The 21,649-nt window shown below is 41.3% G+C and overlaps 1 protein-coding gene across 1 annotated transcript in view; it reads right to left on the minus strand.

Moving 5' to 3' along the window:
• Window positions 1-21,649, minus strand: part of CAPN13 (calpain 13) — an 87,298-nt gene that overhangs the window by 58,218 nt on the left and 7,431 nt on the right. The window contains exons 2-3 of the mRNA XM_008700560.2: window positions 9,877-10,109; window positions 256-334 (exon numbers count right to left, since the gene is read on the minus strand). Coding sequence (XP_008698782.1) covers window positions 256-334; window positions 9,877-10,074 — 277 coding nt within the window. The 5' untranslated portion in view covers window positions 10,075-10,109. The remainder of the gene's footprint in view (window positions 1-255; window positions 335-9,876; window positions 10,110-21,649) is intronic.

The following is a 21,649-nucleotide window of genomic DNA, read 5'->3' on the forward strand; positions in this document are numbered from 1 at the left end:
GCAGGGCTGGTGGGCCAACCTGCCTCTGATTCTCATTGTGCCAGAGGAGCCCAGAGCTGAAGTTACAGGAAATGTTCTTGCCAGTGTGAACAGTCCATCCACAGGAGCACCAAGGATGCCGACCCCGCCTCCTCAGAAGCTGGGGCAGAACTCTGGCATCTGGGTGGGCCTCACCTTCTGTCCGTCCCTACCTGGAGGCTGACTTCAGGCAGCCCGCTTATTCCGGGGCCAGGAGGAAAGATGTTGAGTCCTTACCGGTGTCTCCTTGTTGGATGTCAAATCTGCTTGCGCCTTCCAGGATGAAGTGAGGCTCTGATTGACCCTTTAATATATCCTTAGGCAAGAGGGAGAAAAGACATGAGCATCTTTCATTCCTCTATGTCCCCATGTGGTACCCAAGACATCACTCATTTTGTCTTTGAGGCGTAGAGGTTAATTTTTAAATAGGTGCTTAAAATCTGAGTTAGGAAAGTTCCCCCCATTCTTCAGGTTTGATTGCTATCAGGAAGGCAGGTGTCAAAGGGGTGTGTATGTCAGTGACAAGACAGGCAAGACACGCATTAGCAAAATGCATGAGGACATAAACATAAACAAGGACTTGGGATCTTTAGATCAAATAGTCATCCCAGTCTCAATAAGCAGTGTTTCAGTAACAGGTTATAAATAAGCAAAAAAGAGATGCATTTATTAGAGGACACTTTTATAACCATAATAAAGCTTTCCTTGTGGAACGTCCTCTCTCAGAAGTCAGTATAGGCGTCTGTGCTCCAAGTTCGAGTCCAGCCACGTACTGTAGAGGATGCCAGATTTGTTACTCAGACCTTCGCCCACTCCCTGGCTAACTCACAGACTGATTCTGGAAGACCCCGGGCCCCTTGCCTTGAGTGCTGTTATGCAGCACCCAGTCCTGCCCCAAACTCCAACACCCAGAGCCCCTGGCAGCCACAGAAAGGGGTTTGCTAGAGGGTTCTGCAGGGCCGCAATGTCTGGGGAGAATGTCTCTCAGCAGACACAAGGATTGTGAGAGTTCCTGAAGGGGCTCCCCTGGGTCCAGGGTTCCCAGGAACTCCCCAGCTTTCCCCTACTGGAAGTCTGCAGGATTACGCTCAGCATCCTGTCTGCTCCTGGGGCTCTTCCTGCATTGCCACTGCATAAATCTGCATTTGCATACTTTGGTCATTGTTCCTGTATCATTTCTTTTCACACTGACAAATAAGTCCCCAGAGAACAGGGCCGAAAAGTGGAAATGGATTTATCTGCTCAACAGCCGTGAATGTACGGAGCCCTGTGCCTTGAGACACCTGCCAGCCCTTCATAAACCGCCAGTTTCCTGGTGGAGACGCCACGAGACAAACAAAGGCGTGCGTGTCCGCAAACACCTCAGCCCGCTTGCTCACCTCGCTAGGCCGGCTCTCGCTGCCTACTCTGCAAACACTCTCGGCCCAGACCCTCCCCAGGCGGAGGCGCCAAGGCGCCCGCCAGGTGCCCGCATCTGGGCTCCAAGCCCTGCCCCCAGAGTCCCCGTGTCCTCCCCCAGTACAAGTGAGCAGGGCAGACCTCTGCAGGGCCTTAGAGGGAGTAACTCGCCCAGTTCCACACAATTTGGGGCACTTCCACTAGCTGTCCCCACCCTTTCTACTGCAAAAAGGAAGTGAAGGTCTCACTGGAGTTTGCTGTCAGCCAGCAGATGCTTAAGATCTCCACTCACAGGAATTAAAGAGAGTGGAGGCCAGTTGGCTTGGCACTGGGAACAAAGACAGCTTTGCTCGGCTTCCCTGGCGGCCTGCAGCCCCATCTCTCCTCTGCTGTTTGCTCCTGGTTTCCCTGCAGCGACCGCAGAGGGGGAGCGGGTGTGCTGAGACGCATTCACGCAGACCTGGTGTGGCACCATGCTGTGTATTCGCCCTGCGTGACCTCGAACAACTCCCTTGACTTTGCTGAGACTCAGTTTCCTTGTGTGCAAAATGGAGACGCGGGTGGTAAAGTGATCAAGGCACTGGCTGCCTTGCTGGGGTCCGGGGGCTTTATTCGCCCACTGTCTCCCACTAGCCTTGCAAAGCAGGAGTCTTCCCATTTTACAAATGAGGAAGGACGTGAATACTCAGCAGAGCATCAGACAAGGTACATGGTCAATAAATATTGATTCCCTTCCTCTGTAATATTTGCAAAATTAAAAAGGCCATACTCACAAACCCAGAGCCTCAAATGCATTCATATTAAACATGATAGAATAAAAACATGAATTAAACAATCAACCCATAGATGTTAGGAAGACGAAAAGAGCCTCAAACATAGGCAGAAAAAAATGATAAAAAAGGACAATTAGCAAACTCTAATATAGAAAAGCAGCAAGATCAATAAAGCAAATAACTCATTCCATTTGGGGGAGAAGGTTTACAGAGACCCCACCTTTGGCAAATATGGTAAAGAAACCCAAATAAAATTAGAAATACAAATGAGGTTTTAGCAATATAAAAACATGATGTAAAATTCTATACTAATCAATTTAAAAATAGTGAGGATTTTCTGACTAAAATAAACATGACCAAAAATGGGTCAAGTTAGTAAAGAAAATGAAAAAAAAAAAATCAATAACCTTGCAATATTCAAATGATCAAAGAATATCTCCCTAACAGCTCTGTAAAGGCTTCTAAGGACACGTGATTTCCTGCGGAATTCTCTCAAACTTTCAGAGAAAAGACAATTTCTGTGTCCCTTACAGTTTCAGTAAAAGAAAGAAAGGAGGAAAGAAAGACACTGCCACCATTTATTTTAAGAAGCCAGCATCGCCTGGGACAGCCAGAGCACAACACACACACACACACACACACGACTGAGACTGATTTCACTTATGGAAATATACCAAAATAAAATACCCAGCAAATGAACCAACAAGAAATTGTTAAGACCAACCCTCTAAAATCAAGCAGGGTTTGCCCTCAAAATGAAGGATACCAGGATAGTTTCATATCAGGATATATAATAATATAAAGTAGCCTTTACACGGGCCAAAGGAAAAACAATTTATATCCCTCTAACAAATGCACAACTGTCTCTGATTTACCAAAATGATAAACATTAAATTAAAAAAAAATGTAGCTAATTAGGGACAGAAAGACATTATAATGGTGTGAAAATTAAATGTCAGTTATTGCGAATCAATAGTCAATATCAAGTTTATGGGCAAACACTGGAATCGTCTGCATCAAAGTTGGGCCCAAGATCTGCATCTGCGTCTCCTGTCCTCTGAGCTGCCTGTTTCTTTCCCAGCCTGGGCTTTAGAGGGGTGCTAGATGATCTGACAAGAGCCGAGGTAGGGGCCCCTGGGGGACTCAGTGGGTTGAGCACCTGACTTCGGCTCAGGTAGTGATCTCGGGATTCTGGTATGGAGCCCCTCGTCGGGCTCCTGCTTGGTGAGGAGTCTGTCCCTCTCCCTCTGCCCCTTCCCCTGCTCATGCTCTCTCTTTCTCTCACAAATGAATAAATAAAATATTTTTTTAAAAAGAGAAGTAGGAAGAGATGGAAATTATACCCAGAAGTATTTTAGTCTGTGGGGCTGACTTGCTGGGAAAATAGGCAAAGATGAATGGATAAAGAAAATGTGGTGTTGGGGCGCCTGGGTAGCGCAGTCGTTAAGCGTCTGCCTTTGGCTCAGGGCGTGATCCTGGCGTTCCGGGATCGAGTCCCACATCAGGCTCCTGGGCTGGGAGCCTGCTTCTTCCTCTCTCTCTCCCCTGCTGTGTTCCCTCTCTCGCTGGCTGTCTCTCTGTCACATAAATAAAATCTTTAAAAAAAAAAAAAAAGTAAAGGTGGTGTATGTGTGTGTGTGTGTATATATATATATAATGGAATATTACTCAGCCATCAAAAAGAATGAAATCTTGCCATCTGCAACAACTTGGATGGAGCTTGAGAGTATTATGCCTAGCAAAACAAGTCAGTCAGAGGGAAAAATAAGGGGGGAGTAAAAGAGAGAGAGAGAGAGGCAAACCAAGAAACAGACTCTTAACTACAGAGAACACACTGATGGTCACCAGAGGGGAGGGGGTGGAGCGATGGGTGAAACAGGTGATGGGGAGGAAGGAGGGCACTTGCTGGGAGGAGCACGGGGTGTTGTCTGCAAGTGTTGAGTCATTACTATTACACTGTGTTAACTAGCTGGAATTTAAATTCAAACCTAAAAAAAAAGAGAGATCGCCCTGCTCTGCAGGGGTCAGGTGGGACGAGCACACCAGGGCAGTGAAGGCTGACAAGACTGGCAAGGAACAGTCGCCACCCTGCACACGACTCAGAACCACCTGGGACCTTCGTAGACGGGCAGACCGTTGGGTGCCGCCTCCCACAGCCTGGATTTAGTGGGCCGGCCCGAGGCGGCATTCAGGGTTTATACAACAACGCCGGGGATTCTGAGGCCCCGCCAGGGCAAGGGGCAGGTTCAGGGAAGCTGAGCGATTTGTTCCAGACTCCACAGGAATGGCTGTGAAGCAGGCAACGTGGCTCCATGGTGCCTAGCTCTTCCCCGCTGTCCACACCGGCAGACGGGCTTCTCTGTGTCAGTGTTGGCCGGTTCTGTGAGATGGGCTCTTTGGGGGTTCTGAAACATCATTTGTGCAGAAAGCAGTTGTGATGGTTAATTTTAGGACTTGACTGGATCATGCGGTCCCCAGATATTCAGCTAGACATGATTTCTAAGTGTGTCTGTGTTTCCAGATGAGATTAGCATGTATTTGAATGGGAATTTAGTAAAGCAGATTGCGATCCCCAGGGTGCACGGGCACCACCCAATCCGTTGAGGACCTAATAACACAAAAGGTAGAGGAAGGGAGAATCTGCCCCATCTCTGCCTGACTGCAGGCAGGGACGTTAGTCTTCTCCTGCCCTTGCATGGGGAATGACACCATCAGCCCCCAGTCAGACTAAACTACACCACTGGCTTGACTGGGTCTCCAGCTGGCAGACGGCAGGGGTGAGGGCCTCACAGCCCCCATAACCACGTGAGTCAGTTCCTCACAGTAAGAACATCAAAGGCTAAATCTGTGTATTTCTTATTGGCTATATCCTATCAGGTATATAGATATATAATAGATGTATACGCACACGCCCTAGGAGTTCTGTTTCTTTGGAGAACGCCAATACACAAGCCACCAGCAATAGTCGTACTAAGTAATTTTAGCTACTTCTGCATTTGCAAGTCCTTTCCGTGGACTTCTGTGTTATATTAGGTATGTCAGAAGCACATGGAATGCGAGAACACCGGGAATCTTAGGAAATACTCTCTTAAGTGGTACCAAACCAGGCACTCTCCTGCAATTGTCTCTGGAGACATCTCTGCCAATGCAACATGACTTTGTATATTTTGGAGGGATCCTTGCATTCATCAAAGGCTGCTAATGCACTGTCCCGGATGGTGTGCTGCCTCTTGGATGAGGGAACACCAGGTTTAGCATCTTGGCATTCAGACACACACTAAATATATCTTTCAGAGGGTGGCCAGAGTTCAGGCTGGGCAGGTGGCAGTGTCACTCCCTATTTTTGCTAGAGAACTTTGTTTTATTGGTGTCAAAGTTCTTTGGCTCAATGGCATTCGGTCCTGGCATGATCACTTTGTCACCTTCTGTTACCTGTTGCCTTCGTAACGTACACTCATACGTCCATTTTATTAACCCCTTCCTTTTCTGAAGAACTCATTTTGGCCCCAAGGTGAATCATTTCTAGTGAATGATCCTTTTAGAAACTCCACTCTGGCTACTTAAAAGATGAAAATTTGTTTCCTGGGTAGGCAATACTTCATTCTAGGATGACCACAGGCCAGAAGCCACAATGGTGTTGGGTTTGGAGCTCCAAGCACCCATCAGAGATCCTGCTTTGGGCCCACAACTCTTTCTTCAGTTGAGAAGTGAAATGTTTTTCACGAAAGAATGGGGGCAAAGATGAAACTGCAGTCTCTCCATCTGATACATGCTGGTGACTCTGCTACGAAGATCTGTATCTATAATTGTGTGCTGTCCAATATGGCAGCCACAAGTCATATGTGACTACTTTAAATTAGATTAAAACTTTAGTCCCTCAGTTCCACTAGCCACATTCTAAGTACCCAATAGCCACATATCACTAGTGGCTACTGTACTGAACGGTACCAAAAGACTCTTCCTGCCATCATGGAAATTCTGTTGGTCAGTGCTCTCTATTGAATAAGGATAATAATATTATCTACCTCACAGGACTATTACGGTAATTAAATGAAATGTTGTATATAAAGTGCTTAGATTAATACTTAATGCATGTACATACTTGATAAAGGGGATTTATTATTATTTATGAAATTAAAATTCAAAAAGGAAGTCACTCTAACATCAACTTTCATTCAGGGAAACAATAGATACTCCATGTACAAGTCTAATTCTCAGCATTGTCTCTTTCTGACATGCAGGGGTTGCAGGCAGTGCTGAGGCTGATGAGGGGTTGGGTCTCATCATCACTATTTGCCCAGTGCAGGGTCACAGGCTGTTCCAGAACCTGATTGCCTGCCAATGGGGAGAGTGTGACAGGTGGGCTGGAAATTTCTTAACAAAGAGAAGCCAAATGAAGCAGGATATGAAGGAGCTTCTATTTCAAAGTTCCAGCAGCAAAATGGATTAGGTTGACTGTTGGAAGGAGGGAGGAATGGAAGGAGAGACAAAGAATCAGAGAGAGAGAAAGAGAGGGAGAAGACATCATGGGACATTCAACAGCTTATCTGCACCAGGCATAGAAAACTGAGTCTAGTTTTATGCCCCTGACTCTTGGGCTATTAGTGAATCTACCAAGCCTAAGTGAGTACTCAAGGTAGAATGATATCCACAATGGTGTGACAATTGCCTAGAGGATGGAGGGTCCCCGTTGTCTGGAAAAGCCTAGGATGTGAAGGTGGCTTCAGAAGCCTAGGTGACACCTCAGCCATTATATAGTTGAGCTTTAAGGAGTGCCAGCCAGACCTCTGGACAGTGACTGGGCAAACTCTAGACTGGGAGGCAACCTTCTAAAAGTAGTGAGAGGCAGCAGAACGTGAGAAGAAAGTCACTCTCCACACTCCCTGCCAGGCTGCCTTAGGCCCTCAAATGGTTTCATCTGACCTACATTTCTCCCCTAAAAGTGTCTGTTGAAATTAGTTGAGGGTTGAAGCTGACTGGATTATGAAAGCCCAAGGGATCCAAAAGGACAGCCCCTGAGGCTGTTACCCTATGCCATCCCTCCCAAATTAATTGTAGTAACAATAGCTAACGTTTACTAAGTGTTTACAATGTGCTAGACACTCTTCTGAGTATTGTCTTCATGCTTTCCTTAAAATAATCATGTGAGGTACACATACAACATTTCATTTTTACCCTCATTCATTTTCACCTAAAAGATGGAAAGAAGGCCTGAACATAGACATTGATTCCTGGTTACCCAGACAAGCTGGGAGTCTATTGGTGCACAAAATATTTGTGGAAAACAGGAGCCCAGAACACAACATGAGCTTATGATGAGGCCCAACAGGAGACAGTATGGTGTAGTGACAGAACAGGTCTTGGAGACAGAGTCCAGGACTCAAATTCCAGCTCTACCACTGGGTATGTTACTTAAGTCTGTTTCTATTTCACATCTGTAAAATGGGGCTAATAATAGTACCTCCTTATAGCATTAGTGTGAGGATTCAATGAGTTAAAGCCCCTAAAGCCAGGCCTGCCATATAGTCAGCAGTATGTAAATATTGGCTTTTACAACTAGGATTGAGCCACACTGGCCATGGCTCCTCCTCCAAGGCTCTTTTCAGGAACAACTATAAGCTTTGGCAGTTGAGGAAGTCGCCATGTTGAAAGGGTGAGTTCACTGGCCTTCTCGTCTACCATCCTACTTGTTAAACAAGTCAACCTACGGATTCTCAGTTGCACATATGGAGCTTGAAACCCACGTCAAGGACCTGTAGATAGAGTCATTTCTTCATCCACTCACATAGTTATTCATTCATTCAAATCCTAACAGAGTCCTGCTGGGCACACAATCCATGTGAAGAAAAGTGCAGCGTGTGGAGTCAGGAATTTTAGTTTAAAACCCAGGTCCTTCCCTCACTAACTGCCACCTTATGCAGGTTGCATCACCTGTTTGAACCTGTGTTCTTAATATAACTGGGAAAGGACAAGAGACAAAATAAGAGAAGACACATGGAAAACTCAGGAAAATATGAATGTAAATGCTGTGATGAGGGACGTGAAGACATTTGTCTCAGCTTTCAGCTGAGAAGAAGAATGGGAATAAGACATATCTGCCTCAGAAGTTCCGTTTCAGGTTCCCAGCAGAATTCTGTGGAAGTCATCTCACTTCTGTTTGCCTCAGCTTCTCCTTGCCTCTGAGATACAAAATTTGAGATGCTGCTAGAATCAGATAATAAGAAACTCTCAGCCCTTCCTCTGAAAGCCCTCCATCTCAACATAGAAATGTTCTAAATTCTTTAACACTATAAATATGAGTCCCACATCTATTACTCAGCACCTTGGAGAAAAAAAAACTTTCTAAAAGGATCTCAGCTCCTAAAAATAATAAAGGGAAAAAATATAACCCTTCCAAACTTTAAATAGAGTTCTCTGTTCAGCTCTCTGTAGGAGGGGAAGGCCAGAAGAAGAGAATCATTGCTGGGGAATTTATGCCTCTGGCTGGTAAGATGGATCCTAGAAGCCTGAGGTACCACCATCTGATCCTGAACCCTACTGGACCCCCACTCACCCTCCACTCCCCCAAACTACAAATCTGTCCCAAGTTAGGGCAAGACTTGGCATCTCCAGAGTTCAAGGTCTTATTGTATGTCATCAGAAAATGCCCCTTCTGTATAATCTAACCTTGGTTTATTGAAAGTAGAGTGCTTGGCATTTAATCAGTGCTTGATAACACTTGCTGATACTGTAATTATTAGCTTACTAGATATTATGTTATTTTCTCTTGTTCTAGGTTCTGCTGGGTGCTTTTGGAAGCAAGAACAGGAAAGTTGGGCATTAAGGTCCCCAGAGTGGTCCTCAGCTGGGTCCTTTGCATCAGTAATGGCCGTGATGAGATTATAAGAATGTTAAGTGGGCTGTGAAATTTTTCTTGGGGATTCATGCCTTGAGATGAATATAGTTGGAAAAACCAACAAATAGAGTGAGATTTGGGCACACAATCCATGTGGTTAGTACTCTGTTAGGATCTGGATGAATGAATAAGTGTGTGAATGGATGAAGAAATGACTCTATCTCACCACAAAGTTGAGTTAGTGGCCATCTGCTGGAGTAGTTGAGGAGGGGGTTTTGAATGTTGCCCTGAAATAGCTCCCTAATTTTACAGCTATCTGAAATTCTTTTATAAGTGATCTAGTCTTTGCAAGATTGAAAATACAAGTATAAATGAGAGAGGTGAGGCAATTATTTAAATTTATCCTATTGTATAAGTGACTGACATGATATCTTCCTGTTGAGTAAATTCCAACAAAGAAAAAGAAAAAATAAGGACAGTGATAAGGAAAAGAATAAGGAGTGATGGAGACAGATGGGCTCAATTATGGAGATGAGACCAACTACTACATTCTTCCTACCCATGGTTTCCCATTCTTCAGATGAGAACATGAGGCATGCAATCTAGTGATATGCTCAGTGATACAAATGGGTTAGAACACAGGGGTCCTGGGTCCTGGTACAGGGTCCTTCCATTCCACTAAGGATACAACACTGCAGCTGAGGGACCAGATAAATCTCATTCTCCTTCCCATTTGGTTTGGGCCATCCTTGAAAGCCAGGTCACAGGTCCATCTTTCTTTCAGTGGGAGGTACCATGGCAGGCAGCTCAGAAGGCCCAGGAGCTGGGTATGTTCCTGAGGGGCTCACTCACCTTTGGCCGCATCCACCTCAGGCTGGATAGGTCTCTTCCCTGGAGCAGCTTCAGACCTATGGAAGGAGTCTCTGCAGGGAATGTCTCATCCTCAAATGGTAGGCCTCTGCTTAGGCAACGATCCCGCAAGGAGTTAAAGTCCTGGCCATTGAATTTGATGACAGTGGTCTTGGCTAGAGGCTCCTGGTTGTGCGCCATGACTCTCCTTAGAAGATGTCTAAGGCCTTTTACTTCTGGTAAGAAAGAGAGATATTTTTAGGGATAAGTTGTCAAGACCTTTGCATCATTAGATGTGAGCCTTGGAAGGGCACTCGGATGTCCCCCACCCCCTTTTACAAGTGATGGTACTGAGACCCAAAACACATCTGTCCCAGTGACACAGCCAGTTGGTGGGTAAGCCCGGACTAGAATTCAAGCATTCTTTCTCCCAGTTCAATTTTCAATCTGCTGTACCAAAGAGCTACTCAGTATGCTGTTATGTGCATGAGAGACTATGGGGGGGTATTTGTACATTAATGAACATTTATTGAGTGCTGACCTTGTGCCAGGCACTTTTCTGAATGCTGGCAATCCAAAGATAAATACGACATGATCTTTATCCCTAAGGGGCTCATTATCAAGTGGGAAAGATAGATAAGACATTTCAACAACTTGCTATCATTCAACAGAAACTGTCTAATTAAAAATGTGTACATAATCCTGTGGATATAAAAAGGAGGAGCTATCAACTGCCAGGGAAAGTCTGGGATGACTCTTCCACAGGCAAGGACATTTGAATGGGGCCTTGAAGGAAGAAGACTATGCCAGGTGGGGAACTGGTGGGTGTAGATGTATAAATTATTCCATATATATAACAGTCTGTCCAGGTTCCCTGAGTAGCAAGTGTGTGGAGGTCCAGGAGTTGGATTGGAAAGGTCATGAGTGTTAGAGAGAATGGGGGGAGCAGTCTGGAAGGGTCAGTGGGGTAAGGGTTAGGGATAGGGAATGTTGGCAGAGATGGCCAGGAAAGTAGGTTGGAAAACTGGACTGTGATATGTTTTATGCCCTGCAAGCACGACAGGGCCACCGAAGAGGTAGGTCATGATCAGATTTGTGTAAAGGATTGTGGAGTGAGTTGGAGGCCACATGGAGGGAATGGGTAGGGACTGAGACAGGGAGGAGGAGAGGATGTTGCTGCACATGTTCACGGTAGAGATAGTGTTAGACCATTAGTAGTGAAAATGATGGAAAACAGATCCTAGAGTCATTTTATAGGTAAAACTAATAGGATTCCGTGACGAATTGAATATGTGGGCAGAGGAAGGAGATGTGGGGCAGGAAAAAAAAAAGGCAGTGTGGTGAACAATCAAATGAGTTTTCAAGTTTGCTTTCTGCTCTCACCACCTTCCTACTGGTTCCACAACACGGAGTAGTATTCAAGCCTGTGAACCTACTTCTCCATCTGTACAGATTAATGATTCCAACCTCATAGGGTCTGTTGGACATTAAATGAGAAGAATGGCTGGCATACAGTGGGCACTCAATAAAAGTTGGCATCCTAATTTCCTTAAAGAGATGTCAAGGAAGTCTGGAATTTCTTGTTCAGGAAGCCATAAGGATGTACTGATGCCATTTACCAAAATGTGTACCATATCTTCCAAGCTGACTTGCATTTGAATCCTGAATCCACACTAACTGACTGCGGGACTTGAAAAGCTTCCTTAGCCCTTAAATTAGTACATTTCAAGCTTCTTCGACTCGGGCACAGAAGACCCCAAGATCCATAGGTCCTGTCCATTCCCACTTCACAGTGAAAAAGGAATCAGGTGATGATAAAGAACAAAAGAGGCACATAATCGAACAACTCAGGAAGAAAGAATATGAGCTTACAATCAAGATCTTGGATCACACGAAAAACGTGCAAACTCAATTTAGCAATGTTCTTACAGTTAACGTTTAATACTAGTACGTTGCTGATTATGTAGATAACAAATTCACAGGCAGAGTATCATCTATAAAGTGTCACTGTACACACATATTTGGAGGGAATTATACACACAAATGTCTAGCAAATGAGGTAAAAATACTTTATATTTGAACTACTCCGGTTGGACCAGATGAGACTGTCATTTTTTAGGTCAAAAACTCTTGAATATAGTCCATTTCATATAGCTTCAGCTAAGGTAAAAATGTTTGAATGTAGGCCATTTCATTTGGTTTAGTCCAATATGTTACATGCATTTCTTTAATCTAATTCTTGGGAAAAAAAGAGTGAAAATATGTCAATATACCTCGCCCCTTGCTATAGGGTTAAGAGGAGAGCCCACAACAAATTATACAGAAAGCTGAAATAACAGTTGGATATCATTCAAGAGCAAGAAAACAGTAATAGAAGTTGATTGCCAATTCAAGACAAAGGCAATGGCACCTGATAATGGAGAGTTGTGAAAATTATGGGTTTCCCAACTCTGCACACGCTCATGGACAGGTGAACCAATACAGCACTGCCAAGCCACCTACTTCGCAGTAAAATATTGAATTAGAGTGTGTGATAAACTCCAGCAATGAGCTCATTTTAGTTTAGGAAAACCAAACAGTACTTACTCTTAATAACACAATTACGGGATGTAAGAGGGAGTGTGTATGTACAAGTGAGTCTGAAGAATTTGGCTTGACTTCTCCTTTAGAATCTTGCAAAGGCCTTACTTACATTTGGAAGTCAGCTCCCAGGCCATCTGTAGGGCCCTCACTGCTCACCACTGCGCAGTGGACAGTTAGGAATCCCTAAGACTTGCTTTCCTCATTTGTGAAATGATGACAATAATGTGTACGTTGTAGAACTGTTCTAAGACTCAGATGAATCCATGCTTGTCAAGTACTTAGCACTGTGACTGGTACCCAGAAAGTGGTCAATAAATCATGGTTATTAGCAGCATTATCATTTTGAGTATGAAAGGACTGTGCAGAAAACTCTACACCTTCTAAGATGAGGACTTGCTCTTATGATTGACAGCTAGTCTCCAATGGGCCTGCCGGTGTGAGGGCTAGGGGTGAGATATCACACCCGTGTCCTCAGCTCTGCTACTGCTTTGCACTCGCTAACTGAGAGCCCAGGAAGGAAAGGAAAGACTCTGGGGGTACAGGTGGCAGGTCTGGGTGTCTGTTGGTGGAAGAGGTGGTCTGCTGCTCTGGGAGAGAAGAGAATCTTGATGGGAAAAAGAGAAAGTGGGAAGGAAGGGGAGGGAGCCTCCCCACTCCAGGCACAGACCTCACACCTACCAGGTTCACCCTGCTGCCCCCTGGATTGCTTATGGCTTTGCCAGAAAACCACCTGCAGACTCACTTTCTCAAGCAGAAAGTGTCCACAGAACTTGACATTTCACTTTGGTGTGCAGCAAAGAAGGCCAACCAACTCTCCCATCTGTCATTTTAGGGAGGGCTTTTTGGCTTATTTATTTTTCCATTTTGTTTCACTGTGAAAGGTAAACAAAGGCAAGAGAAGACCCAACTGCCTAGGGGAAAAGAGAGAGAGAGAGAGAGAGAGAGAGAGATGGAAGATTTTCCTGATATTCTGGATAAAAAGCTATCTTACTACAGGGGTATCTCTTGAGTTGAGCATGAAAAAATGGCACAAGAGGAGCTGGAAAAAAGGCAGAAAGAGTTTGTGTAAAGTTCCTAATGTGAGAGACTGTGTGAACTGATGCATCAAGCCTCAGAACTAGGACGAGAAGTAGCCAAGAGATGCACTTGGTGGTTTAAAACCTGTTCTGCTCTCCACCATGTCTATAAAGTGAGTTTGATTCGGTCCTTCCTCATGTCCTCTGCTGAGTTGGGTGACTGTCTTAGTCTGTTCAGCAAACAAAAAAATACCACAGAGTGGGGGCTTAAGCAACAGACGTGTGTCTCCTCACAGTTCTGGAGGCTGAAAGTCTAAGATCAGGAGGCCAGCCTGGTCAGGCTCTGGTGAGGACTCTCCTTCTACCTTACAGACAACTGCTGTTTTGATGTGTCCTCCTATGGCAGAGAGGGCGAGAGAGAGAGAGTGAGAGAGAGAGGGAGAAAGAGATCTCTTTCTCTTCTAAGGCCACAGTCCTATTGGATTAGGGCTTTACTCTTATGACCTTATTTAACCTTAATCTCCTTTCTGGGCCCTATCTCCTGAAACAGTCACAATGGGGGTTAGCATTTCAAAATATGAATTTGGAGGGGAACACAATTCAGTCCATAGCAGTGACTAACCCCAGGCTGTCCCAACAACTCTCCTAGCCCTGGGTGAATATTTTAAGCAGTGTGCAATCAAAAATGAATTGTTCAACAAAAACTTATGATGTACTATATGCTGGCTAACTAAACATAATAAAAAAATACAAATAAACAAAATATGGATAAAAAAAAAAAAAGGGAAAGCGGGCATATCAATAAGGACCTCAGGGCATAGGCGGAGGATGTCAGTAAACACAAGTGAAAATGACCTAATAGTGCTGAGTATGTAAACATTATTGAAATTCATGGACAGATGATGAGGGCTCCCAAATGGCAGAAAGGTCTTAGATACTTAGATGATAGTATCTTCGGTCTGCTAGCACCTAGTGCCAGGCCTGGCACATAGTTGATATTCTATAAAATTCTTACAAGTGTTGGTGGGATGAATGCCTCGAATCAGCTATTTTTTTTTAAAGATTTTATTTATTTATTTGACAGAGACAGCCAGCAAGAGAGGGAACACAAGCAGGGGGAGAGGGAGGGGAAGAAGCAGGCTCCTAGCGGAGGAGCCTGATGTGGGGCTCTATCCCAGAGCACCGGGATCACGCCCTGAGCCCAAGGCAGACACTTAATGACTGCGCCACCCAGGCGCCCCACAAATCAGCTATTTTCAAGTATGTTCTGTGGAGCAGAAGCCTCCATAAATAACAGATTATGAGGTCAAATGGTATGGAAAATATTTCATATCAAATAGTCTCTATGGAGATTCACAAAAGCTTCCAAGAAGTCCTCAAAAAAAAAGAAAACTTAAATAAGTTTGATTTCAGGGTTTCATACATATATAATCAGCAAGTTATTTATTGAAAAATTCTTATTAACATATGGGAAAGATGCACAGAAGTTAAATGACTCAGAAAAAAAAGAAAAGCCCCAAAGTTAAACGGCTTTAGAAGACCCCAACTCAAGTCCTCATTCTGCCCCTTATTAGCCACATGATCCTGAGAAAGTTTTCTAAGCATTTAGCACCTCATAGAAGGTGCACTTGAATGCATAGTCTGAACTTGATTAGATTGACTCCTGCTTTTTTTAAAAAAATCAATGATCTCCAGAGGATTATAATAGAACACAGATTCTAGATAACATAACATTCATTTTGCCCAGGATACAATCACAAATTACTCAAAATTAAAGAACTATGACACTATGATCTATTCTCAAGAGAAAACACAATTGACAGGTGCCAGCTTTGCAATGATCTAGATGTAGAAATTATCTGAAAAAAATTTTTAAAGCACTTTCATAAAATAAAAGAAATACACGTGAAATGAATGAGAGGATAGACAGTCTCAATGGAGAAATAGGAGTTATAAAAAAGAAACAATTGGAAACTTCAGAGTTGCAAAATACAAAATTTAAAAAACAAAAATTCACTGGATGGGCTTAAGAGTAGAGTGAAGATGACAAAGGAAAGATTAAGTGAAATAAGAGGAAAGAATAAGAAAGTATTCAATGGAAAAGAAAAAAGCCTTAGGCGGACATGTGATACGATACCAAAAGGTGTGACTTACATGTAGTTGCAGGCCCAGGAAGAGAGGATCAAGATATTAGGGCAGATGGGTAGTAAGGAGGACACGTATTGCATGGTGCACTGGGTGTTATACACAACTAATGAATCATGGAACTTTACATCAAAAACCAGGATGTACTGTATGGTGACTAACATAATATAATAAAAAAAAATTATTATTAAAAAAAAGATATTAGAGCAGAAAAAGTATTTGTAGAAGTGGTCAAAAACTTCCCCAATTTGGTGACAAATTTATGAATTCAAGAAGCTTGAAAAGTCAAGAAAACCATGACTGGCACATCATAATCAAGCTGTTGAAAATCCAAGATAAAGAGAAAAAAATCTTGAAAGAAGCTAGAGAAAAATGACATGTGAAATCCAAGGGAGCAATGACGCAAAGAACTACAGATCTGTCACCAGAAGCCATAGAAGACAGAGAACAGTGGAATAACTTTAAAATTGCTGAAAGTGGGGCACCTACCCAGGCTCGGTTGGGTGTCCAACTCTTGATTTCAGCTCAGGTCATGATCTCAGGGCATGAGATCGAGCCCTGTGTCGGGCTCTGCATTCAGCAGAGAGTCTGCTTGAGGATTCTCTCTCTCTCTCTGCCTCTCCCCCTACTTGTGCACTTTCTCAAAAATAAATAAATAAACCTTTAAAACAATAATAAAATTGCTGAAAGAACGACATGCCAAACCAGAATTCTGTATCCAGTGAAAATATATTTCAGGAATAATAGTGAAATAAAAATTTCAGATGAACAAAACTAAGGGAATTCATCATCCAAAGACATGCTTCAGAAGAAATGATAAAGGAAGTTCTTCAATTTGAGGGGCAATAATAACAGGGAAAACTGAATTTGCAGGAACGGAAAGCAGTAAATATATGAGTAAATACGTAAGACTGTTTTTTTTCCTCTTAAATTCTTTAAAATACATATATGTGTTTAAAGCAAAAGTTACAACATTGTCTGGAGAGATTTCAAAGTATGCAGATATAATTCATACTACAACTTAACACAAGGAACAGAAGAGAATTATAGGGAGCTATACGGCTGCAACTGTTCTGTATTTTACATCAAGTGGTACAACAGAACTAGGAAGACTGAGTATGTGTATTATAATCCCTAGACAACCACTAACAAAATAAAAAGAGATATAGCCCAAAGATAATAGAGAAGTTAAAATAGGATACTAAGACATATTCATGTAATCAAAAGAAGTCAATAAAGGGGGAACAGTGGATAAACATACAAAAAATAGACATAAATCCAACTATATCAATAATTACATGTTAACCTCAACTGAAAGGCAGAGATTTGCAAAGGAGATAAAATTGCGAAACTCATCTATATGCTGCCTATAAGAGGCACTCTAAATCAAGGCATAGACAACTTGACAATAAATGGATGAAAAGAATATACCATACAAACAGTAAGCATAAGAAGGCTGGGGTGGATATTAGGAGATTGATCAAATCGACTCATAGCAAACAGTATTGCCAGGGATAAAGTGGGGCATTCAATACTGGTAAAATTTTATCAGGAAGAAATAAAATCACTAATGTGTAGGCACCTAATAATAGAAACAGAAAATATGTGAACCAAAACTTCACAGAATTAAAGTGAGAAACAATTCCACAATTATAGCAGGAGATTTTAGCACTCACATTTCAGCAATTTATAGGCCAACTAGACAAAAATTTTAAAACTCAGTGAAAACATAAACGATCTGAATGGCACTATCAATCACTTTGATGTAATTCGTACATATGCTGTACTGTATCTCAAAACTGCAGAGTACACATTCTTTCCAAATGTATGTGATATAGTCACCAAACCAGACAGTACACGGGGCCATAAAACCATATACTTCCAAGCACTGAATCACACAGGTTCTCTAACCACAACAAAATTAAAATTAGAAGTTAATACCAATAGGATAGTTAGGAAACCCCCAAATACCTGGAATTAAACACACCTTTAGATAATTCATGAGTCCAAGATGATATCATGAGGGGAATAAGAAAACCCAAGTAGAAGGAAGTAAATAATACAGGAAGTAAATAAGGAAGTAAAACAAGTAGAAGGAAGTAAATAATACAGACAAAAGAAGAAAATCATAACAGAGAAAACCAGTAGAGAAAATTAGCAAAGCAAGAACTGCTCCTTTAAGATGATCAACAAAACGGACAAATCCAGAATCAAGTAAGTTGAGGACAAAAGAGTGTGAACACAAATCACCAATATCATCATTGATGAAGGGTTTATCACCACAAATCGTATAAATATTAAAGGATTCATAAGAGGCTACTATGAAGAAACTAATGTTAAAAAATTTGCTGTGACATGAAATGGATGACTTTCTTGAAAAATACAATGTATCAAAGTTGACAGAAGAAGAAACCGAAAATCTGAATAACCCTGTGTCTAATCAAGATATTGAATTTGTTAGTAAAAGCTTTCCCCAAAAGAAACCCCCCAGACCCAGGGAGGTTCACGGGTGGATTCTCTTACTCTTTCTAGGTCAAAATAGCACCAATCTTGCACAAACTTCTTCAGAAATTGGAGAAGGGAAACACTGCTGAACTTCTTTGGTCAGTTCAACATAGCACTAACAACAAAGTCTCAGGAAAGAATCACACCACAGGAAAAAAAATTAGGGATCACTATCCCTCACGAACAGAGATAGCAAAGATCCTTCACAAAATTTCAGCAAATCAAATCCAACAGTGCAAAGAAGAAGAGAGACTAGTACATCAAGCTTAAGTGGGGTTCATTTCGGCAACGTAGGTTGGTTTAACATTAAAAAAAAATCAGCAGTGTAATTAACCATATAAAAAAGATTTTTAAAAAGCCAATAATTAAATTAAACGTATTTTGACAAAATTCAACATATATTTATGGTAAAAACTCTCAAAGGAGAGTTACCTAGAAAAAGTAAATAACGTTCTCAAACTAATGAAGGGCATCTATAAAAAAATCTACAGCTAAAATAATCCTTAGTGATGGAAGAGTATTTTTCTTTTTTATAATCACGGTTAAGGCAAGAATGCCCATTGTCACCTTTTTTTTTTTTTAAGTGTTATCACTTTTATTTATTTATTTATTTTATTATTTTTTTAAGTGTTATCACTTTTATTTATGTACTGGAGGTCCTAGACAATTCAATAAGAAACTAATTCTAGAATTATTTTATATATTTGTATTCAGCAAGATACAAGGTTAATATAAAAATCAGTTATACTATTATATACCAGCAGCAAACAAAAGGAAAACAACAGCATTCTATTACAAATACTTGGGGAAAATATCTAACTAAAGACATCTAAGCTCTTTACATCAAAAACTACAAATCATTGCTGAGCAAAATTAAAGAAGACCTAAATTAATTGGAAGGTTCAGTATTGCGAAGATGGCAATTCTCTCCAAATATATCTATAGATTCATTACAATTCCAACCAAAATTATAGAATGCCTTTTCATTTTTAAAGAAATTGACAAACTTATTCTAAAATTTACACTTAAATACAAGGAACCTAGAATAACCAAAGAAATTTTTTTTAAAAAGAAAATGTTGGGGTACCCGGGTGGCTCAGTTGTTTAAGCATCTGACTCCTGATCTTGGCTCAGGTCTTGATCTCATGGTCATGGGTTCAGGCCCCACACTGAGCTCCATGCTGGGTGTGGAGCCTACTTAAAAAAAAAAAAAAAAAGAAAAGAAAACATTGGAGGACTTAGCCATCCCAACTTCAATTCGTAAAAAGATGTACAATTAGATCAATGGTACAGAGTGGAGAATCCAGAAACAGACCACCATATAAATGGTCAATTTATTGTTGACAAAGTTTCCAAGGTGATTCAATGGAGATAGAAACACCTTTCAAAAAACAATGCTGGATCAATTCCATATGGAAAAAGTTACAAAACAACAACAAAAAATGGACCCTTACTTCATACCACATATAGAAATCAAGTCAAAATTATCACAAATCTAAAAATAAAATTTAAAATTATAACACTTTTAGAAGAAACAGAAGAAAATACTGACATAGAGGAAGACATAGGACAAATGTTTGCAAACTTCAGTGTAGGAAAATGTGTCTTTGACAGGATGCAAAAATATGAGCCTTACAAGAAAAAAAAAGGATCAATTAAACTTCATCCAAAACATGAACGATACCATTAAGAAAACAAAAATACAAATCACAGACCAGGAGAAAATATGTGTCAAACAAAAATCAGGGAAATGACTCATATCCAGAATACATAAAGAAATCTTTTAAATCAATAGAAAAAGAACCCATTAAAAATGGTCAAAAGATATGAACACTTTACCAAAAAACAAAAACAGGCAATTACCAACATGAAAAAATGCTTTACATCTTAAGTCACCAGTAAAAGGCAAATTATTACTACAATGAGAAGGCTAAAATTTTAAATGCTGACCATACTAAGTGTTGACAGGGAGATGGAACAATTGAAATTTTCATATGGTATTGGTGTGTATGTGAAGTGGTGGGACCACTGAGTGGAATTTCTGGGTTTCGTCTATGATACATTCAACTTCACTAAATATACCAAATTATTGTCCAATGTTGTACCAATTTCTAATCTCACCAGCAATGTAAAAGCTCTATCTCCTTACTAGCACTTGGCATTGGTGAGTGTCTTATTTGTACCCATCTGGTGGGAGTAAAATGCCAACTCCTTGCAGTCTTAATTTATGTTTCCCTGATTACTGGTAAGATTGAGCATCTTTCAATATGTTTATTTGTCACTCGTAGTCCCTCTTGCGTGAAATGAATATCCACATCTACTACATTGTCTTTTTCGTATTGATTTGCAGGAATTCTTTATTTACTCTGGATAGTCAACTTTTGCTGGTCATATGTGTTGCAAAGATCTTCTCCTAGTTGGTGGCTTATCTTTTTACTTCCCTGACAGTATCTTTTGATGAACACAGATATTTTTACTTGATACAAATAGAAATGTGTTATGACTATTTGCTTGGAAGTTTACTTTCTATAAATTGAGCCAAATGTTAATTCTTTCAAGAACTTAATATAAGAAACTTCGGGAGAGAGTCTCTTTTTGAAACAGGAAGTTTAACTGTAATTAACACAGTCATTTTCCTGAAGCATTGATTTAAAAATTGTTTATAACTCTACAATAATATTTTTAAGAAGTAGGATAGTCACAGCAACATTCTGAAATGGACTTGCAAAGAAACACTTTGAACACTGAGGAAATAATGCTTGGGTTTCTAGAAGCAAATATAATCTTGTCAAAACCAATTACTTAACTTTCCTTCTCTTTTTCTTTTTACCCTTCCATAAAGAAGTTTTGACTTTAAAGGAACAGAAGAATGCCACATCTATGTGGTCTTGTGTACTGAGACATATAGAGAACATACCTTGATTTTTTAAAAAATATTTGATAAAATTTCCCTTTATTCCCTATATATAAGATGGTGAAACCAGACTAGACCGTTAAGACTGGGTAGGTTGTATCCTACATCACGGTAGAAATACAGGTAACATATAGCACACGAAGAGTATACAGAATCACAGTTCGAGGCAGAGATCATGGATAAATAATTTTGGATTATCTCAAAATCACTGTACTGTAATAGCCACAGAACTCTGTCCCTTGTCCTGTCCCGTTTCACATTTTTATCTTCATCCTGGAGGAAGATGTTGAAATGAAAATAAAGATGTGTCTCAACATTTTCATCATTTTTAATGCTATAAAGGAAGAACAATTATCCAAGCAGATGGCAGCATTAAAATTCTAAAGGACCTCAAAACCAAGAGGATGGAAGTTACCCAAGGAAACCGCGAATCTGTCTTCTCATTTAAAAGTTAACTGTGCAAGTAAATAGTGAGTGGGATTTGCCTTGGCTCCATTTCATTTTGAGAAGATTCTGTACGGCTTACTTGGCTTCCTGTTGTAAATGGGGCACCGTGGTGAAAGATGTCCCCGCTCGCTCCGAGCTGCTGCCACTGCGGGAAGGTGTTGCCGTA

Source organism: Ursus maritimus, unplaced genomic scaffold (assembly GCF_017311325.1).
Source record: "Ursus maritimus isolate PB19 unplaced genomic scaffold, ASM1731132v1 scaffold_6, whole genome shotgun sequence".
Classification (NCBI taxonomy): Eukaryota; Metazoa; Chordata; class Mammalia; order Carnivora; family Ursidae; genus Ursus; species Ursus maritimus.